At 42.9% G+C, this 21,045-nt stretch overlaps 2 protein-coding genes and 1 long non-coding RNA gene across 7 annotated transcripts in view; 1 reads left to right on the top strand and 2 right to left on the bottom strand.

Moving 5' to 3' along the window:
• The window catches only part of LOC122411200 (TWiK family of potassium channels protein 7-like), a 47,200-nt gene extending 44,321 nt beyond the window's left edge, over window positions 1-2,879 (bottom strand). For all 4 annotated transcript variants that reach the window (XR_006261115.1, XR_006261116.1, XM_043419829.1 and 1 more), the window contains exon 1: window positions 1,873-2,879. Coding sequence is in view for 2 of the 4 variants with exons in the window: in XM_043419829.1 (XP_043275764.1) it covers window positions 1,873-2,268 (396 nt within the window). In the remaining 2 variants the exon portion in view is untranslated. The remainder of the gene's footprint in view (window positions 1-1,872) is intronic.
• A 56-nt stretch (window positions 2,880-2,935) lies between these two features.
• LOC122411112 (uncharacterized) overlaps window positions 2,936-21,045 on the bottom strand; it is a 144,004-nt gene continuing 125,894 nt past the window's right edge. Inside the window, exon 4 of one of the 2 annotated variants that reach the window (XR_006261085.1) lies at window positions 2,936-4,539. This is a non-coding gene — a long non-coding RNA (uncharacterized lncRNA). Of the gene's footprint in view, window positions 4,540-12,419; window positions 12,516-21,045 lie in introns of those variants that run through there. The other variant, XR_006261086.1, reaches the window with a different exon arrangement.
• On the top strand, window positions 5,695-6,771 carry LOC122411111 (phospholipase A2 heteromtoxin-like). Its single transcript, XM_043419654.1, has 3 exons — window positions 5,695-6,035; window positions 6,225-6,507; window positions 6,600-6,771. Exons 1-3 carry the CDS (start codon window positions 5,960-5,962, stop codon window positions 6,658-6,660), a joined length of 420 nt encoding a protein of 139 aa, XP_043275589.1. The 5' UTR covers window positions 5,695-5,959; the 3' UTR covers window positions 6,661-6,771.

The raw sequence follows: 21,045 nt of genomic DNA, 5'->3' as shown, positions 1-21,045 counted from the left end.
ATATTGAGTCGTTTAAAGTGATCGATTCTTTGCAGCGATGACGATCGAGTTTAAAGTTTATTATAAATTTTCATAAACCCAGGAGCGACAATTGTTTCGCCTAAAAAAATTCCGGATAAATAAACGACGAATGAGAAACACACGCAGAAGCGTCCGTAGCTACGTTTATTTTCTATGCGGAGGCGAGTGATGGATCCCCGGGAACGTGAAAGAGTAGCGCCAAAGTTCCGTTGAAATTGAAGGTTTCCAATAATACGATTGAAACTTCCCAACAATACGGTAACCGAAGCAAGAATGAAAAGAGAGAGAGAGAGAGAGAAAAAACAAGAAAAAACAGAACTTAAATTCGATGGAAGTACTGCGTTTATAGTAAAGCTACAATTTGAACGATCGATTGCTCCGCTCTAGTGTGACATCATGGAAAATATACTCCACGTGTATTTTCCACACAATGGTTGGCCCATTGGAGGGAGAGTTGAAAAGCATCTGCACTATAGTTAGGACGTAGTACGTGCATGATACAACGTGAACGAAATAAATAAATAAATAAGGGGAAAAGGGTGAATAAAAAACATAAAAAAAAAAAAAATAAAAAAAAATAAAAAAAACAGAAAAATAAGGGTGGAAAGGAACGGGGACAACAAAACAACGTGAAATTCAATACTGTCGGGATTGGTTATCCCCGCGAGGAGCATAATGGAAGGAAACGGTCTCGCACGTTCGGAGTTTCGCAGGGATGGAAAGCGAGGCATGCGTGTATATATAACGTCTATAAATGTGCATGCTCGTGAATGCAGAGGAAGAACGACAGTGAGAAGCGAGCGAGGACGACGACACAGTGTCTGCCACCAGGCGAATCGATACGCCTCTCAGTTTCCGTGTCGTCGTCGAGGAGAGGAGCATCGAACGGGAATACCGTCCTGGTGCGAAAGAAGGGCGAACGGACGAGCTCTTTACCAGCACGCTCCATTCCTCCTCGTTACACAACTATTTTCCGAGCGTCGATTTTGACTTATGTTCATTGAAATATTGCTGGGAGAAGCATCCACGATGCGAGGCATTTCTTCTTCTACTTTTTACGCTTTCACGGAGCGGAGTCCACCGTCCGCGGCAGTCCTCCTTCAGTATTTCATTGAACCGATAATCAGCGTTGAATCGTAAGAATTACTGAGCAGTTTTTCAATTTCAGGTTCGCCTCGTCCGATAAATCGACTCTCGTTTAATTACTCGAATTTTTGTGAGCGCTTTCGCACCGACAATGCTCCATCTCGAGCGTTTCAGCATCTTCGAATTAAGGAGGGTGGATCACGAGTCTGCGGAGGAGCCGGTGATTTTTTTCACTTGTAAATGCCAATTTTCCGCAAAGCACATCGATAAAATATTCTATAATAATGTTGTCATGCGAGACGAATTACATTGAAAATTCTTTTAAATAATCCATCGTAAACATATTTTAATTGATTTGTACGACTCGTTGAAACGCGGCAACGCCAAAATTCGTTTTCTGGTGTTGCGGCGTTGCCGCACATTTCTCACGACACGGAAATGTAAGCATCAAGCTTCGAACTTTATCGAGAGTTTTAATTAACTCCTTAATAACTATGAGCCGGGGAGAGACAAACCCAACAGCAAAAATTTCAACAATAATTCATTACAAAACGAGGTCACAGTGTTGTTTTTTTTTCAGTCAATTCTTATTATTTTGATCTCCCGATGCAAACCCCTTAACGCCACTCTCCAGCGGATTTGTGCAGATTAACGTCCAATATTTGATAAGTTCGTTGAACGATAAACGTTTGATAAGTTCCTGTCCGCAGGTTCGTGTGAGAGCGCGCAAAGTCGAAGGTCACATGTAAGGCCCTAAGGACTCACCTTGTTGAGCCAAGCGGTGGTATTTCTCCTCGAGTTGCCGCCAGCAACGGTAGTTGCGAGTGTCCTCTGTTGGAGGTGATCGGCGCCACCCTCGATGGCCAGGAAGATGAAACTGCCGAGGAGGGTGTACGCGACGAGGAGAGAGCAAATTCCGAGATTGATGACGAAGCCCTTGAGGAAGGAGTGATGACTGGCCTTGTCGGGTACACCGCCGAAGCACAGACACCTGATCTGTCCATTCTGCTGTTGCTGCTGCTGATGATGATGATGGGACACGCCGGCATTGACGCTGCTCTTTGACGTATCGACTCCCCTCTTGAGCGAGGAAGTGTTGCCATTGTTGGCAGCTTTCAAGCTCTCGTAAGCTCTGTAGTGACGTTCGCTGTCCTTCTCCATCGCTTATGTGTTTGATGTACGAAGACCTTCTATCGGTCTCCCTGCACGCTGGTCCTTTCCCTTCGCTGTCTTCCTCTCCCTGGGTTTATCACACTTGGTCGCTTCTTCATCAACTTCTTTTAACCAGCGAGTTCTTTGACTCAGAGAGAAAAGCCGACGATTCGACGCCTCCGGCCAACCATCGGCATTTCAATGCGAAAATACTCGGCCTTCCCCGTGCAAAAATTCTCCCCGAGCCTCCTACAATCGGATCAGTCTCCCACAATGCGTTGCGCTTCCGAATACGGGCTACGGTTTACAGGACAATGCTCCCGGCGTAAACGGTTTGCTCGTTCAATCTTAATCTCCGAGGGAACCGTGCCGCTGTTGATCCGATCATGCAACTACGGTTAACACGCGCGTCGTCATATTTCATCCGCGATCCATTCGGAGCTTCGATAACCGACGAACATCACGTGTCCGGTCCAAGGAGCCGCGCGACGAGGACATCGCGCTCCCATCCATCGCACTACTCCACACTTATTTTCAACAATTTTTTATTTTTTTTCCCCTTTCGGTTCCGGAGACACGATGACCGGTAAATCGAACGATGATTTTTCGCCCCGCGCTTCGCTTACTTCGTACTTTATGTTGCCCCCTCCCCCCCCCCCCCCCAAACCCTTTGGCGTATCCCTGTGGAAAATCGTCTACGACAAAATGCATACAACCGGCGTAACGACGCCGATGAAAAAAGCTCGCCGTTTGACGTTTGCGGATCTGGCGCCGTTTCGGACAGCGAGCATGCTCGCTCCGCGGTGTACTTTTGGACGACTTGCAAATCTCGATTAAGCCCAAAAAATTGGGACGCTCCGATACTTTGTCACTGAATGAGACCCGCCGGAATAGAATTTTCGGAGCGCTCGATCCAGTTCCGCGGTGTTCCACGATCCTGTGAATTATTCATTTCCCGTTGAAGCTTCACGCTCCCCTGAATTGTTTATTCCGCTCGGACGCCACGAGTGCCGACGTTTTTTTTCGCTCGTACGGAAACGCAACCGTTTTCGTTGACGAAAATCCTTCGGTAACGACGTTCAGCGGAGGGACACCGGCAAGGGGACGAATCCGGACTGACGCGAGCGTCGATTGAATTGTTTACCCTGCTTATCGGCAGATATTATTCATCACGATCCGCCGTCTCGTCGATCTACCACCGTTTCAACGGTCCCATCGAAAAATCGGCTTCCCCACGCGCTGGTCATTCAGTTATTCATAATCAATAACGCATTTAGACGATTTTCGCTTCTCCTGCTTCCTCGAATTAATTACTCTCAACTTCCAACGACGTTATTTCTTCCCCCTCATTCCTCTGACTTGAGAAAAATTGCGAGAAGAGCCAGCGATTTCTCCAGGCGATTTTTCATCCCTCGTCAAATCGGTCCGACTCTTTTTCGCTCGCTCGTAACTTCAAGTGAATTTGCGTAGCGCACCGAGACAATGCCGATCCAGCGAGGACTGGAGACCCGCTCGCCACCGGCTGGCTCTCACAGCATCGAGCTTCAGCTCCTCGCGCATCCTACGTTTCTTATTTACGAAAAGGCTGAAGCGTGCGACGAGACGGGCGAGACTGCGGCGCGCTCGTAACGCTCGTGCATCGGCACGCCACTGCAGACGCGCTTGTATATTTTTTCCCGGAGTGCACACTCCGCGTCAACAAGGTTATTGACAAGGGGAGAGCAGACAACCTCAGAAATTTTTATTCCTTGGGCTTACTTCGAGAAGGAAACGACAGCGGAGTTGCCCTCGCTGGCAACACTCCCGGATCGTTCCGCTGAGAACATTCCCGCGTCGCGTGTGACTTAATTTCCAACAAGTTTTCGTTGTTCGCGTTGTTTATACGGCGGGGAACGTCGCTCCGACTGGCATGCTTAATTTTTTTCACTCGCTAGTTAAATTATCGCAAACTCGCCGCGTTCATTAACAGAGCGCAGTTCGAGAGAATGTCACATCCTGCGGAGCTTCGCTCGCTCGCCCCGCAGCCCGAGCACGTTTTTATATTTTCCTTTTTTAGCTCGGAACACCCTCCTGAATAAAGTTGACGCTATCCAGCAGCCAGAGGGAAAACAGCATTATTTAGCAGGCTTGAATGATGCAACGAATGTGGAAAGACGAGTGATCGTGATGAGACTCCGGTCTCCGGTCTCCCTTCCAAAACGACCCAAGAAACTCGAGCCTCTGCTTTCTATCTTTTACCCAAAAAGCTTCTTTCCTTCCTCTCGAATTTCCTCTTGTAATCTGCAAAAAATACAAGCAGAAATACTCGATTAAATACCTCCAGAAATGTCCAAACTCATTTTGTCCGGGTGTCATCGTTTCGAGTGTTTCTCTTGTGATAAATCCAACGTTACAAAGTCACGAAAATTTACATCCCTCGCTCCGTTTTCCTTCAAACGTCAGCGAGAAGTCTCTCGCCGAAAACATTAAAACGGGAAAAAGCTTCGTCAATGACAGATTTTATGGACAACAAATTTTGGGAAAACCTTTTAAAATTGCCGCAACTAATGATCTCGAGAAAAGTGGGTCGAACAAAAGCTTACCAAAAAAAGTGGAAACTTGGAACCGCGGACACGATCGAACGCGCGATTCCCTGTTGCGAAGTCAATTCTCCGCTTATAATAGCTGCCCCGAAGAATTCATTCGGGATTCCTGTGCGAAGCAGAGTTCGAGTTAATCCCTGCGTGCACCAAAATGGCAAATGATGGAGATGAACCTCTCAACGGTTCGACAGAGTCTCATGAACCGGGCGGAGAGCAATGAGGCTCTTAAGGACTGTCGCAAGAAGGGTTCATTGTTTTGGGGTTAAAATCTGCTGCTCCGTCGAGTCTCAGCGGAGGGGAAGCGCGTGATGCGTCGAGCCAATGCGAGCAAGTGACACGGAAATAAATTTTCGTCTGTACATTTTTTTTATTACTTCTAATTCAACATTTAGGTCTGATTGCTGGTGATATTTTATGGAAAAATGGACAATAAACTAGGGAAGCAGACACGACAAGCAGGCAGAATCTGCGTCAACAGTTGATTTACGCCTTCATACGTTTTCTTGATGGACGACATTCCTACTCGATAAGCACATATTCCAAAGGTACGAAAGACGACGATTATTCAAACCGGTACCATATTTGTAGAGGGGATTTTTGATAGAGGGAAATGATCTGTTGACACAACGTAGATTAGTAAGCCCAGATTTATTGTTACATTGTTATTACTTTTGAATATAGAAAAACGTCTCATAGCTCTTTCTTGTGCGAAGCGTAAACGGCCACTACTGTCCTCTTTCCGCTTGGACGCTTGCGCCTCATATTTCGACAAAAGTCCCCCCTCTTTTCCCACCGTTTGTTTATATTTCGCTCGCTCGACTAAGATACGATCTCATAGAACACTTCCATGGAAACTATAGTTTCGGTAAAATTGGACAGTACACATTCGATTGAATCGATCAAAGTTTTCTCGAGCTTCAACAGTGATGGACAGTTCTGTCCGGAAAAATAGTCGCGCAGATGTCAGCTGTCATTTTTATCATAACTAATGCGTTACTAGATCCAAATACAAACTGTGCAAACAAAATTATTCCAACTTCGCCAACGGTCGGTAACATGTATAAATAGCCCTCGATTTTTCATGGTGCCAGTCAGCTCGGTTTGATTTCCCCGTCAAAATGTACGTGCTTAGCTTCACTCTCGCGATTCTCTGCTTCCTTCCTGGCCCTATTTGGTCGGATACGGTCGTACCAGGTAAATTTGAATTCTGTGTTCATCCTCCCAAGTACAATAATTGAAAAATGGATAAAATTAATTCTGGATGAAAGAAGGTCGAACGGTTTGCAACGATTCGGTTCTTCCACGCCGAGTAATTCTTCCCCCCAATGAAAAAGTTATAACGAGAGCGAAATTCAGATTTTCACAAGGAAACACTTTTTTTAGATGGTCAAAGTTCGTGGTGTCTAGTCGAAAAGCGAGATTCATCGTATCCTGAACCACCGGCGGAATGTTGCACGACCGATTACAATTGCGACGTCTTCATCAACGCGGCTAGCACGAAATATGGCATAAATAATACGAGTCCATGGACTCAACGACTTTGCTCTTGTGAAGACGATTTCAGAGCTTGTTTAACGCAATTCCTGCCCAGGATGGACGCCCTGAAGGCCGCATTTGTTTCGCTTCGACAATCTTGTTTGAAGCCAGTGCCTTGTCCGGATGGAGAGTGAGTGGAAAATTCATTTGTTCAGATATACCGATGATCTAGCTCATTTTCTAAATGCATGACGTTGATTATTTGTTTTCATTTCGAAATAGACAATGCGAGAAGCCATATCAGTCCATCAATTATGGGCACTGGATCGGCAGCCCCTTCTGAACCTCCGGAAACCTGCTTCAGTTCCTATCGAATCGAATGTATAAGCAAATAAATTATTTCACTCACTCGTAGAGTAACAAACGAGTTGAGTCAAATTTATCGAGTACGTAATAGAATATTTTCGTTTTTATACGCCGTGGTTCCCTTCTCGTTCTTCGAGTACAGCAGACGATTACAGGGCTCACTCACGCGACTGAATGTTATCTAATCTCAAACACTGGCTCGATGGAAACCAAGATAAATGCTGATATTTATAGGATCGAATTGAAAATACATGAAAACTTGACAATTTATTGCTTTTTAGTGTATTTGAATTGAAAATTATCGACTCTGAGATAAACTCGAAATTGGGAGGGACTGTTTCACTGGGGTCAGAGTTTATGAGACAAAGTACCGTTTTAATTGGCAGAATTATCTCAGGCTTCTTACTCAATCATAATTAATGTTTTTTTAAGGTTTCTCGCAGCATGAAAATAATATCCACATTTGCGGACGCGTTGAATTAACAGACAAGGAAAAAAACGAATTTCTGTAGGATTTCTGTGGATTCTGACTGCTTGAATTTTCTCTCTAATGTGTTGCATAAATTGGAAAACGAATCGACGAGTTATTTTGCCGTCCAAGTGTATCGTTCGTGCTCATCGTTCGCGAGATTAAAAATCCGAGAGGTTAGAATTCTCGGGGACTTTGATTAGGCGAAAGAAGCGTTAATCGATTCGTGTGAGAAAAAAATTGATGAAAAAATAGTGTACATTGCGGTCTCGTGCAAAACGGTGATAAGAAAGAGGGTGCTAAAATCCACGAGGAGATTTTTATTCGGTAGCGCAAGGTGGAATCGTAACGATTCAATCGGTAACGGACCATTTACCTACATCGTCGTCGCACTTTGCTCGGTACGCGATGATGGAAACGTGTCATGGAAACGACGAGAAGAGAGTGGAGTAGCTTTCGGAGAAGTTGGCTCGGTGCTTTAACGGCAAATAGACTTTTGACGGTGGCGCACGCGTTAAATTGATTTCGAAAGCTTTCTCCGGAATATATACTCCGAGGAGAAAGTATTCGACACTTTGATCACACGGACGATCCTCGGTAATAACCTTCAGGGAGGGAAAGAAGAGATTGGATGTAGAAGATTATCGATGCCCATGACGACGAGCATTTTCCATTTATAAGCGTGCGGGGTGACTCGCAGGAGTTTTGCGAGGCATGAATCGTAAAAAAATAACCAGCAACGAGGACCGAGGAGTTCTCGGGGGAGCACAAGGGAGGTCGTAGCTTTCGATTCAACATTAATGCGATTTTATTTTTCTGTGGCCTCGAGATGAAAGTTTTTTTTCATTTGGACACGAGATAAACTTTCTTCTATTCGTAATCGCTATTTCTCATTCTCGGTCTCACCGCACGGGAGTGCATTGTGGGCGTGACGCGCACGTTTTTGAGCTTCTCCATCACCGCTCGCCGCAATCGAGCCCGAAACTCGCTTTGCCGTCGAGTCTGAGCTCGACTCGAAAGTTTATCCAATTTCGTTGGCGGTCACCCGGCAGATATTTACACCCGGAACTCGAGCTCCGTTCTAACCTTTCTACACTCGACGAAGATGTTTTCCTGGCCATGTACCGATAAAGTGTACGCGGGATCAAGTACCGAGGGTGACGAAACTTCGAGCGGTGTGTTTGAGCTTCGAATCGGAGATGTGTACTTCGACCAAAGATTGGATTCGGCTACTCTTTTTCGTCGAATCTTCACCCGAATCGCACCAAGTATAAAAACACTTTGCGCGCATCGACCCAGAGCAACTCTTCTAATCTGGCGTTCCGAATCCCCCAAAGCATCGCTCTTCAAAGCTTTCGCATGTGTCTGGACGAGAAGTAAACTCGCTACTTATTCATCAGCGCTTCCAAATTGGAGGATTTTTCCTGCCCACATTTTGCTTGCTCCCTCCCAAGGACTCGATTCACACCGACGAGCCGCGTATCAGCCGGTTTCCGTGTGTCAGTTTCTCGTTACACATGGCCAATGGGAGAAGGTGGCGTAAGAGGGAGCAAGGCGAATGAGAGGAGAACAGAAGAGGCTGGAAGCAACTACAGCGGAACAAATAACGACGATACATTCCCCACAGCTGTTCGGCAAACTTTGGCCCCCCCTGGGTCTATATCCCGCCACGACTCGGCTCCTGCTTTTCCCGTTTCTATCCCACCGCGTATTCGCTCGAGCAACATCGTTTCTCAAGTGTGCTGTTGCTGCTGGTGCTGCTACGGGTGAACAAAATGGGCCTGGAATCCGAACAGACTCTGAGGTGAAATTTCCCATTTGTGTATAAGAATATACACGTACGTGTGTTCCTCTTTATGTGTCTGTGCACGTGTCTATGTCGAGCAGGATGTAACCGCGAGTCTGCACATATGCCATACTGAATAAGGTATCAACTGCATTCGGGTCCACCGTGATTTTGCTCTTTCAATCTGCGCGATACCTCGTTAAATATTTCATTCTTAATCCTTCTGCTGTTCCGAGTTCATACATTCCCTTTGAGAACGAGCATATTTTTTTCAAAGATGCTGATCCGAATCTGTTCGTACGAGGCATGATAAAATGCTTTGGTTAAGGAGGGTGGCTACCGACGATACAATGTTGCCATGCTAAACCATGTTAAATACATTAAAAATTTCAATTGGCAATACAAATTTTTTAAGATTTTTCTTCTGTACAGTTAACGAGTAATTGATCACTAAAGTTCACGTGTATAAGCATAGCGTTTCCATATATATAGGTATACATTTCGGGCATAAGAAATCTGCTTTAATGCGTAATTACTCGATAACTAAGCAGAAGAAAATTTTGAAAAAAATGGTGTCTTCGCACTTGACGTTGAAGAACATTATCACCAAATTTGATCAATTTCTTATCATTTTGACGAGTGTAGCCACCCTCCTTAAGACCGCAGAGTGGATTTGTGGGATCGCAGTGTTCAAAAAGTAGCCTCGACGTTTTTTTCGTTCGTAGTAAAATGGCAGTTGAGGGATCTACCTTAACGAGACGGCCACAAAAAATAATATTTTCACGAACTTTTTTGAGAGGTATAAATCATAAATATGGTTATAATAACAAGTGTTAGGCGTCAAAATTACACTCTTAAAATACACAATTTTTTGTTTATATTCATTTCACTCAGTTTTCGTACGGAAAAGAGAAAAAATAAAATAAAAATGGTTTTAGGTTCAATACGTAAATGGCTATAGCGCCTAAGATTTTTCATTTTTTCAAAAATCACAAAATCCCGGCCATTATTCGAAAAACTACGAAAAGGCACGTTTTCTTTTGAAAAAAATAGCTCCGCTCAAAATTTCAAAATTCGTATGATATGCGCTATAGCTATAGTTATGAAGAACACGTGGCAAAATTTTGGTACGGATCGATCTAATAGTTTTGGAGATTTGATCAACGAACCGTTCAAAATCGTAATTTTGAGAAAAACGCGTTTAAAAAAAGCAGGCACGCGGTAGCGCAATGGGCGGTCCGTATTAACGCGCTCAGACAGCCAAGTAAAGGTCACTCAAAGTACACTTGGACTGCTCAGATCTTTATAAAATTTTAAGCAACAAATAAATGGATTTTTTGAAAATTGCTAATTAGAGCAGATCCCTTAAAAGACGAAAGCGATCGTAATATTCGTGCTCGGAAAGCACTCGCGAAGACCGCGCGACAGGTCGTGGCGTTACTTCGCGACTGCCAAGCTGCGATTTCACAAGCCTCACTTATCTTGGTTACTGGAAGAAAAAACCTTCCCGCGGTGAAAAATCACAAGGAAAGTAAGATTTGTTGTAGGTGGAGCTGCGGAGATTCGCCCTTTAATTCGATATTAACGCTTTCATTTCAAAGTTTCTACTTATCAAGAGCCCTCGCCACGGGCTCGTTGTTAAGGTGCGTCCTAAAGGATCAAATCGCTGTGTGTCGGAGCGTGAAAGTACGAGAAAGGGTGAAACGAGGTCGGGCAACCCTGGAGCAATAAGCGCCGGCCTGTCAACGGTCTAATTGGCCAATTACAGTCAGCCCACGGACCTGGTTGGGCCTGAGAATCCCACGCTGGAATATCCGCGCAATTTATTAGCTACGCTCAATTATCGCGGGTATGCCAATAATCTCGTCCTGTTTGTGCATCCGGAAGGCTGCTTGGCACGCTGTTCCTTTCATTCGCCGAACTTTTTCGTTCACTCGAACACTTCTGGATGGAAAGAGGGTTTTTTCAGGCCACATTTTATTAATTCCTCGCAGCAATTTTAACTGCAGAAAATAACAATGTTTATTACTTGTGATAAACAATTGCTCGGCTGGATCCCCCAGAGGTCTGGGCATGAATAAAAAAAAAAAAAAAAAACAAAATGCGAGCCGCCCTCATGGCGAGTTTTCGTTGCTATATTTTTGCACAAATGTCATCGAAGAGCTTCGAATGACGTGTGCTTAAATGTAGAGAAATATGTGCTGATGACACGTTCACGAAAAAAAGGTTTTGATGGGATGAAATTACACTTTCGTGTCCTCGCGAGCTTCCAATCTCCCTTTTTTTTCGTGAGAGCAAAAGTTCTTTTTCGTCAGAGGGTATAAAACGAGGAGAAAGAAGATTCTTCGTATATCAGATAATTCTCTTCTTTTTTGTTTTCTCAGGTCTACACATTCTCATGCTGACGCGGCGATTTCTTTCAATTGGGAACAGAGGGGAAAAGTTTTGGTTGCTCGAGGTTTTTGCCACTCGAGCTTTAAATACGCTTAATCTTCAAGCGGAAAATAAGAGGAGTATGATCTCACAGAGATGAAGGACCATCCGGCTAATTGTCATTAGTCTCGAGTCTTTCATAAGTTCCTTCATCTCCTCCATTTTTCACGTGCAATCCAGTTACATGGTAAACAAGACCTGCTTTTCATCACGATCTCGTTACGAACGATCGTTTAGCTCCAGCTCATTTTCGAGCTGCCTCTTGCTGATGAATAATATCGATTTTCTCTCCGCCACGATCCGTTTCGAATGAGTCGCAATCTCTGATAAATCGAGTACGAAACAGGGAGACAGAAATTTCGAATTTGAAATTAAACTCACCAGAGTTTAATTTAATCCTACAAATTTTGGCCTCTTTAATTTCGTGCCACTCCCTTAACGCACCTCGGCACACACATCCATGCATATTCGTACGGTTTCGGTTTGCCTGCGGATCTAGAAATTTTTCGAAACGTGCCTCGCCAAACTTTATCGACGCTTTTCAGCGTCAAGTTGGCGTGAAAAGAGCGACGTGGCGTCTCGCGTACAGAGCAGAGCGCGGCACACTTCGACTATTTCTACGTCTCTTCAATTGCTTCTCTTTCAAACGTCCAAAAATCTACGCATCTATGTATATATACTACGCTGATATATAAAATGTCGAAACTTTTATTTCTCCTCGAATGCGGCAGTATCGCGACAGTCTGAGACTCGTTCGCCTCACCTACTAGCTCGCCCGGGAACCAATCCCTTCGCGTGCTTCCCTTACCCACTCTGTCCAACTATCCTCCAGGTACTCACGGATCATACTGGAAATAGAAATAAAAGCGATCTCCTTCGCTCTCGAGTTGTACTTGGGGGAAAAGAGTAAGAACGGAAAAATTCAATAGTAGAAGAAATGATACACGGAGCCCGAACTTTATTTCGTATTCGTGTATATTTTATTATTATTCCAAAGCTTTCATACTCTTTGTTACATTCTCCGATCTCCATATCCGCTGTTAGCAGTCGCGCGACGAATCCTCACGATGTAATCTCGAAGGTGCTATTGAGAGCTCTTCTCGTACTTCACTGTACCGAGGGTCCAAAGTCAAGTAACACGTCTCTGGAATCCATGAATTTTTCACGTATGTAAACACACATTATTCTCTACGATGTGAAATAAGGGCGACGGCATCGAGTAGAATATTTGACATTATCAAGATGGAGGTCAACGTCACCGGTGATAAATGTGACGAGCGATGATGGGTCCAATTTTCAGGATTTTTTTTACAAGACGTTCAATTTTTTCAAATTTTCTGTAATTCCGGCTTTCAAAAACGTCAAGAACCACAGAAAAGTCAATTCAATTTTGTCAACGAATCGTCATTTCGGAGCGAATTATTCTTAAGGTAGCAGATCATGCCCGAAGGATCGTATTTTATGGGTGCCTGAATTGGACCGATTTTTACTTCCTGCTTGAAGATACAATCACTTTAAACTAATGTCAAAGTTATTAGTTCGAAATTGTAAATGAATTTTTTCAATTTATCCCATGGCGAATGAAATTACAAGAGATTACTTAATCAGGAATCCGCCACTGAGCGAACCCCAAGTTTCATTCGTCCCTGGCGAAAATATTATAATTTTTCATGTAAAAAATCTCGTTAGAGAGCGCAAAGGGAAAACACAACGGAAAATGAATCACGAATAAAGTATTAATAAAAAGACAGAAGGCTATGACAAGAATGGACCAAACCATGAAGAAACAAAATGCCGAAATAAGCAAATGTGAGGTTATACGAGTGCTCGTTACCAATTTCGTTCAATCTTTAACGTAATATATTTTAACTACTAGTAAGACAATCGTCTCGAATTTTTTCCCAGACCTTCGTTATATACTTTTTTGTTATTATGCCATTTTTCGTAAACTTCGTAAAAAGCGTTTGTCTCAAATACCAATAAGACGAGGCCTTTAAAATTTGATACACGTGTGAGTCGACTAGCCATTTGAACTCTGTGTAAATTTCAAGATTTTCTTAAGAAAATCATTTCGTGGATGAACTACCTTAAGAATGTGGGATAGCGGTATTGAAATTTTTTCCTTTCTGCTGTTACTATGTTTGCCGAAACGAAACGGAGATTGGCAGAAGCCTGGTAGATCTACGAAAGTTTTACGACACTCAAATTCAGACAGGTGCGTGGGCCTTCAGTTTTTATCGAAGCGCTTTGGTGGTGTTATTACAAATAATATGGTAGAGTGTTGGCTGGTAGTGACAGTAAATCAATGCTACTCATGAATAGCCGAGGTCCCATTTATCCGATGGAAGTGTAATATAACGAGATGAAAGCTCGCTGAAAATGGTAGATGGAATTTTCGAATAAAACGCAATAAATATGCAATCGATGACAATTATCGGACATAACCGGATATTTTGTTGTTCGTTTAAGAATTCGATTTATTTTGAGAATTATTTGTTTTCGCACAAGCATGAAGTGAAACTCATCGTAAAAGCTCACACGTAGAATAATTATGATAATTATACGCGGAATAATTATCATTTCAAAGCACTTTTATGCCCGGATCAGTTTTGCTCTGAAAATAGTAGTGTCCTGGGCGAGAGGAAAATGCGAGAGCGTTGCAAATGAAATGGTTCAGTCACAGTATTTATACGTCCTCGTATATACATATTTATGCACGTATTTACATAGACGTATACACACTCGCGTATTTACGGGGCGCTGTGAGTGGAGAGCAGCCGCATGCAAATCATCGAGGGACGAAATGACAAATTAACGGGGCCGACCGTTCATACGGACACTGATTAATTGCTATTTACTTGCAAATTTCGCGCGCTCAACCGTTTGCACTCTCTGTATATGTGGATAAGTGTGCGCAACTCGGACAGATCTCTCGGTCGAGCTTTGGCCGCGGGGAAAGGGTTTGGGACTCTGGACGTTGCAGAATTGTTGCTCTCTGTGCGTTGATGCTTGTTTGTCATTCGTTGCCGACTGCATTAACGCCAAGTCGGACGAGAAGCGCACCAGCGATTTCCTCTTCCAGCCTTCCTTCCTTTTTATCGCTCTTTGCATAAGCCACAACCGCTTTTTCATGTACATTCGTCCCTGATAGGTGTCGAGGTCCCGCGTACAAACGGCCCTCCGTAAAGCTACATTCCCATGCTTCACTTGCCCTCCTGCATATAACCAAATACTAATTTTCAACCTCATTTCAGCTTTATCCGACGCTCCTGCGTGCTACGGCGATCCTCGTCTCGTGTACCGATTCATCCGGAATTCAAAACTTCCGACCGAATTCCCCCTCGGAGTCGACACTTTACTCCCCTTCGGAGCTCTCGAGTCTGCCACGCTCACCGGGAAATTCACCCTCCACCGTTGGACGGTTTCCGGTACGTTTATCGATAAACTTGACCATTTGCTAATTGGGATTTTTCTTTTTTTCAATAGAAAGTAATCGAAGCGCAAAATGCGTTGTTTGCGAGGCGAATTCGAAGCGAGAAACCTCGGCGCTAGAGGTTCGAAGGAAAAATGCACGCGTGCCCCTTCGGCTTCGTCGAGCTATTGATTCACCGCGAGCGCACCAATGTCCCGAATCCGCGTATACATTCAGTGGAAGAAACGTTGGCACGTATTTGCTCGAGAAGCCATTAAGAACGATACGATAAACCGGAAGCACGAATCCCCGAGGTCGAATCTCTCGCGTGAGATTCACCCAAAGTTTCTTCGGACCGTCGGGAGAGCCGAGAGCTTCTCATGCTCCCATAGAATTTCGGTCTGGCACTATATACCCTCGCAATCCCAGGCCACGTTTCACTGCTCCGCGAACACGTTTATATCGTGTGAGGAACACTTTTCTTACGACATTACACTCGGCTCAGAGGATATTGTCCCCCTGCATCGCAAGAACCACCGCAGAATTACTCGAATCTCGAATTACTGTGTACCGTTGTACCACCGCTGTACGAACTTTGCCGGAGCATTAGCTGGCGAAACAATTATCGTATAAATTCATTCCAAAGATCTCCGAAAGATCGTGCATGTGTGCATGCGCAGGCTCAGATTTAACAGATTATGCATCCGTGTGCGTGCACGTTCAATTTCATTATGTATTCAACACTGTTGACCTCCCACGAGCCGGAGTTCCCCTTAAAATCATGCGAAATTATTCAGCTTTGTGTAGTTAAAAGCGACCAGCATTTTGATCGAGCGAGGATTCAAGAAATATTCATTTCCTCTTTGCCAGGCTCCCGGGCCGGTCGAACTGACGAATGAAACCGGAAAAAGGGGAGCATGTATTTAACGCTAATTCAGTTATGAGAAGTGCACTCTGCCGTGAAATGCACTGTTTCATTACAAGCAGCAAACGCGCGGAGCTCGCCGGCTGCAAAAACCGATGGAAAAATGTGTGCGTTTGAATGTTTTTTGTTCCGAATGAAAATAACTGTTTCAAGATTTCCTTTCGGTTTTGTAAAAACGGCCTGATAAAGGGGGCTCATTTAATCCATTGCAGGGACCAGAGTTTCCCCGGATTTTCACGTGTCCAGGAGCCGCTGATTGGAAGCTGTTTTTTTGAACAATGGCCTCGACCGTAAGAGCCAAAATGGACGTAATTGCATTGAAATTTAATACGCTTTTGAGCGTAACGCTTCAACGGAACACGCAGCAAACAGCACGCCAGTGAAAATTCAGTTGAGAAACATTTTCGTACAGCATTCATAGCGCTTAATTGTTGAAATGCAAAACAATGCTTTTCACTCTGAAGCTTATCACGGTTTTTCGTACCCCGCGTTGGCTCCGCACAGCGTGCCAACGCCAGCGTTACAATCCCCTTTCCGTGTACGCAGTTTACTTGAATTTTCGAGTTGCTCGCACGGGGGTTGCTGCGATTTTCTCGGGTCACTGTCCGTTGCAAAACACCGAATTGCACTCATTGCCACGCGCATACGCTTCTGTCAATCTGTACACCGCTTCATGGACACGAAATGCATAGAATTCTTTCGACTTCCCGGTTATTCCAGCTTGTTCGAAAAAATATTCGTCTCGTGGATTCGTCGGTTGAGGCAATCCGTGGCAAGCGAATCGAAGGAACTCCGAATTTTCCGCTGCTAAAATCAACCTGTCATTTCCCCCGAAAAATCAAATTCTCGTATTTCAATAGTGAAGTTTCCACTACGAAGTGAGAAAAACTATCACGGAGCTTCTATTTGGAAATACTTGGAGCGTTCGTCGTCGAGTTCGAAATCAAATTTTTGTTTCTGATGCTCGTATGATTCTGAACCGACGATTCATTAATTCACCAAAAGCAGAAAGAAACTTTGGAAAATCGATCGAACGTTGTATGCATTTATCGCGCAGGATTGGAGGAGAATGAACTTATTCAAACTCAGCTGAAGCGATTGATTGTCACGATATAGATAGTTTTCCGATTATTGGATACTTGGCCTACCAACTAGAGCCCTGGAGAGGTGCTTCAGTATGCTAAATCTGGAGCACTCTTTCGCGATATAAAGCTGCAAAGTGGTGAGGTCAACACGCGGCCGAGCTCGACCCCGTGCCACGTTGACTTCTCTCCTCTTTTTATCCTACTTTTTTCACCTCTCCGGTTTAATGTACTTTTCGACCTGCCTTCAGTAGGGTATTCGTATTAATGAAAATGGAAAAGAGCGCGAAAGAACAGAGCAAAATGGCAAGTGTCGAGGAGACTTGTATCGTTTCATTATCTTTTCACAAAATTACGTGTCAGAAGCATTTCGCAAAAGATTTTTCACTGCTGGAAAAGTTGAAGTTGTTCGATGGATCTCTTAAAAACAAAACTGATTCAGGAACGATAAAAACATCACTGACTCTCATGGAACAAGTATTTTTCCAACACGTCAAGTTTCAGTAGGCGAATTTATGAAAACTTGTGTACTAAAAATTGAAAAATAAATGAATTAAAAATACCGACGAATTCCCGAGAATATTTTGGGCTCACTCGGTTTTTGTTCAGTGTCGTGGAGTCAAGAACGTGGAATACGAAGAGAGACGCAAGTTTACTAATGAGACGAGAGATTTGTGTACCTTCTAAAAAGGGCTACGTTGAATTTGTTGACTGCACACGTACGTTTGTGCACTTCTGGAGAGAATGAGTAGATGAGTAGAATGAGTCAATGGTAATTAAACTGTACAATCACACTGAGCCACGTGCACACTGCAGGCTAAATAAAGAATAAAAAAAACAAAGCTGAAGTGCATGGAGAAGGACCGAAGAAAAAAGGATGAAGGTACTTTGTACTTGTGGAACGAAGTTTCAAAAAGTCCGCGCGAAAATGCAATGTTTTTACGCGCAGGCTGTAGTTCACTCCATTTTTATATCATCCGGTTCCAGTGCAAGCTGTAATTAAGCCGTTTTTTAGTAGCGCGTAATTCAAAATTGACGAGCCGTCGTTCACCATTTTTCACGCCGTCAGCCGTAAAAATTCGGCGCTTTCTTTCGTATTTATCGTGACGAAAATTTCGAATTATATTAAGTACAGTGCGATAGCAAGGGAATGAACTTTCTTCGTTCTGGCCAACCACCCATCCACGATAAACATGTTTTGTTCGATTTTTTCGATTGATCGAAAAACTCGTAAACGCAGTAGCTCCAGTTTGAAAATCCGAAATTTCGAATTCTGCTTGCTCAGATGGCTTTCTTCGCATCAGGTTTTTTCATTAACATTTTGCTTAATTTTTAATTTTGTTTCTCCCTCCGAGTACCTGGCAGGAACAAAAGCACTTGAACTTTGTCGCGCATGAAGCAGCGGACATGTTTCGCTTGACAAATAAATTGCGGATTTGTCACAATTGTTACAGGCTCCGTGAGAAAGTTAGGCGCGTCCACACAAGCCGCTAGCCGAGATGGAAGCATTACGGGATGGCGGAATATTGTTTGAATAGTTCATCATAAAAACGGTTAGTTCGTGTAATAAATACTGCCTGACTACGGGACCCCTTAAAACAAGGGGTAGACGTGACGGCCGCAAAGTGTCACGCAGAAAAGCCACAGTATTTATTACGTCGCATCGGTGAGCGTCTCGTTTGCAAATTTCGTAAATAGTCCCCGTGCAGGAAAGCCTTAATTAAGGGTTTCAAACCTCAATTATTACGTACTTTTGCAAACAGGATATTATTTTCCTGACAATTGAGATCCAAGAGTCCGGAATTTTTTTCAACTTTCCCAGTCGAGTTTCCCATGGCCCTGAGATGAGTATCCGGAATCTTGGGACTCGCCTGCGGAGTCGTTTCTGACTGACACTTTTGAATTCGACTAAATTCTAACAAGGAACATCACTTTGGTGTCCCCCTCCGATTTTCTTGAAACTGCTGTATGTGAAAGAGCATTCGAAAGTAAGAGACACGTATTTTTTTTTATCGGCGGAAAAACGGTTTTAAGGGGTGAAACCACCCTTGAAAGTAAGGCATGTCAGGGGGTGATTTTGCAGTTTCACCAGCAAGCACTCAACAGATTTTGATAAAACCAAAACCAAAATGTTTCTTATCTGAAGTGATGAAAAGTTCACCCTGTGCACGAAAAAAAAAAAAAAAAACAGGGGGTTAACCACCCTTACATTCTTATATTTCTCACGCCACAATGAAAAGGAACGAATATGATGGAATGAAACGGGTTCTATTTCCATGAAAACATGAAAATAAAGTTCACATGTTTTTGCATTTTTGCAAAATAGCAGTCTTAAGGGGGTAAACTACCCCTTTTTTGAATTTTCGTACTGTATGTGGCTTATTTCTGTTTTACATGTTTTTGCTGATTCGAAATATTATAATAATTTCGAATCAAGATTTTCTGAGGTATCAAAGTCAATACAAGACTCTGAAAGTGTGAATCTCCCCCACTCGATTTTCCTCTTTATTCGCTATTTCAAAATTTCTCCCTGCATTTCGTTCAATTTGGTTGCTCTGCATCGAAATTACGAATTCAATAATTTTAGGAACGTATAATGATCGTATTGACCTCAATCTTGGCGGGCAAGGGAAGGAGGAGGGGAGCCATTTGATATTTACTACGATTCAACTTTGAAGTCTGAATAAGTCTATGCTGTTGATCTTGTTTACTAACGAACATTTTTTAAATGAAACTTCAATACACATTAACAATTCATTAACCGTCTCATAGTATAGAATCGGATTTTATTAGATAAGTACATATATCGAAATAAAATATAATAAAACCTATCATTTCCAGCAATTATGGCTCATACGTTGTACAATAATGATATTCATCAAAAAAATGTTTCAAACACAAAGATTTTTTGCACCATGCACATTTTATAATCGCTATATTATTGCAACCAGGTATTTCACAGTGTGTTTTTGATTGACCGAACCCAAAATCAACAGGATTTTCGAAATATTCCGGTTTTTCCGTAATATAATTACTTTTAAACCATGAATATTTGAAAAGATTGATATAGCGTGGAGATGACAATTGATTGTGGGCCAAAGATTGCAGTTTGATTATATTATTCCTCAAATGTAAATTTATATCAGCATCCACTAATAGAACACTATCTGAAAAATGTCGTACAAAATTTTTCCATATCCTGAATCCAAATACATCAAGCGGTTGAATTTTTCCAGTTGTACCTTTTGGGATAATCATTGTGATGATTTTTTTATCATGAGGGGTGGCTTCACGTACAACTTTGGGGCAGTGTCCACTCCAGGAATCAATCAGTAATACATTGTCACTTCCAACATTCGGAAAAAAAACTTTTTCCATCCAAATTTTAAAATGATCTGTAAACATATAACAAATTATATATTTATAACTATATTTTGGAAAAAGTTGATGCACCCTTAACGATAATACGCACCGGAAGTAAGTTTCCCAGATTTCGATGCTGTTACTATGACGTTATCTGGCTTAAACAATTCGTTCGTTACTCTCGGTCCAAATTCACCTTTTGCCTCCTTTAATACTATGAAAAGTGGAGAAAGTAGTTTCCCGTTGGCATTTATTGTTGGCTGAATCGTGTAGCTATGGGTCGTTGAAGACACTGATTGTACAACGCATTCAACTTTTTTCGATCCTTCCATCGCTAAAGTTCGTGCTGAATGGATTTCCAGTTGAAAACCGCTTTGGTCCGAATTATATACATTACTTGACCCATACTTTTCTATTAGTAATTTAACATCTTGAACAAATTTGTCCGCATTTGTTTGCAGAAGCGCTTCTTCCTCCACAGTTTTTCTCGTTATAAATTTATTAATTTTTCTGGAAACAATGCGATGCGATTTCTTAAATTTCCATAGCCAGTTATGAGAAGCTTTGAATCGTATATCTTCATGGCCTATTTCTTTCTGTGCCTGTAGAGCCCACTTTCGAAGGTCAATATCATGAACAATGACACCCGCGTCTACAGCAGTTTTCATATTCCGTAATGTGTATTCAGAAATTCGAGCAAGTTTTTCTTTATATGTACCACCCTTGTTCAGTTGTTGTGCCCAGCGTCGTAACTGCCGTATGGATTTTACAGATTTGTATTTTTGTTTGACGGTTTCAACACTGTAATTCTTTTTTTTACCAGATCTCCAATATTCAACAGCTTTTTTTTTATAATCATAGCTCAGCTCATCGTCACCAGAACAAGCGTCGG

This window comes from Venturia canescens, chromosome 5 (assembly GCF_019457755.1).
Source record: "Venturia canescens isolate UGA chromosome 5, ASM1945775v1, whole genome shotgun sequence".
In the NCBI taxonomy this organism is placed as follows: Eukaryota; Metazoa; Arthropoda; class Insecta; order Hymenoptera; family Ichneumonidae; genus Venturia; species Venturia canescens.
This window is presented reverse-complemented; position numbering and strand designations above follow the sequence as displayed.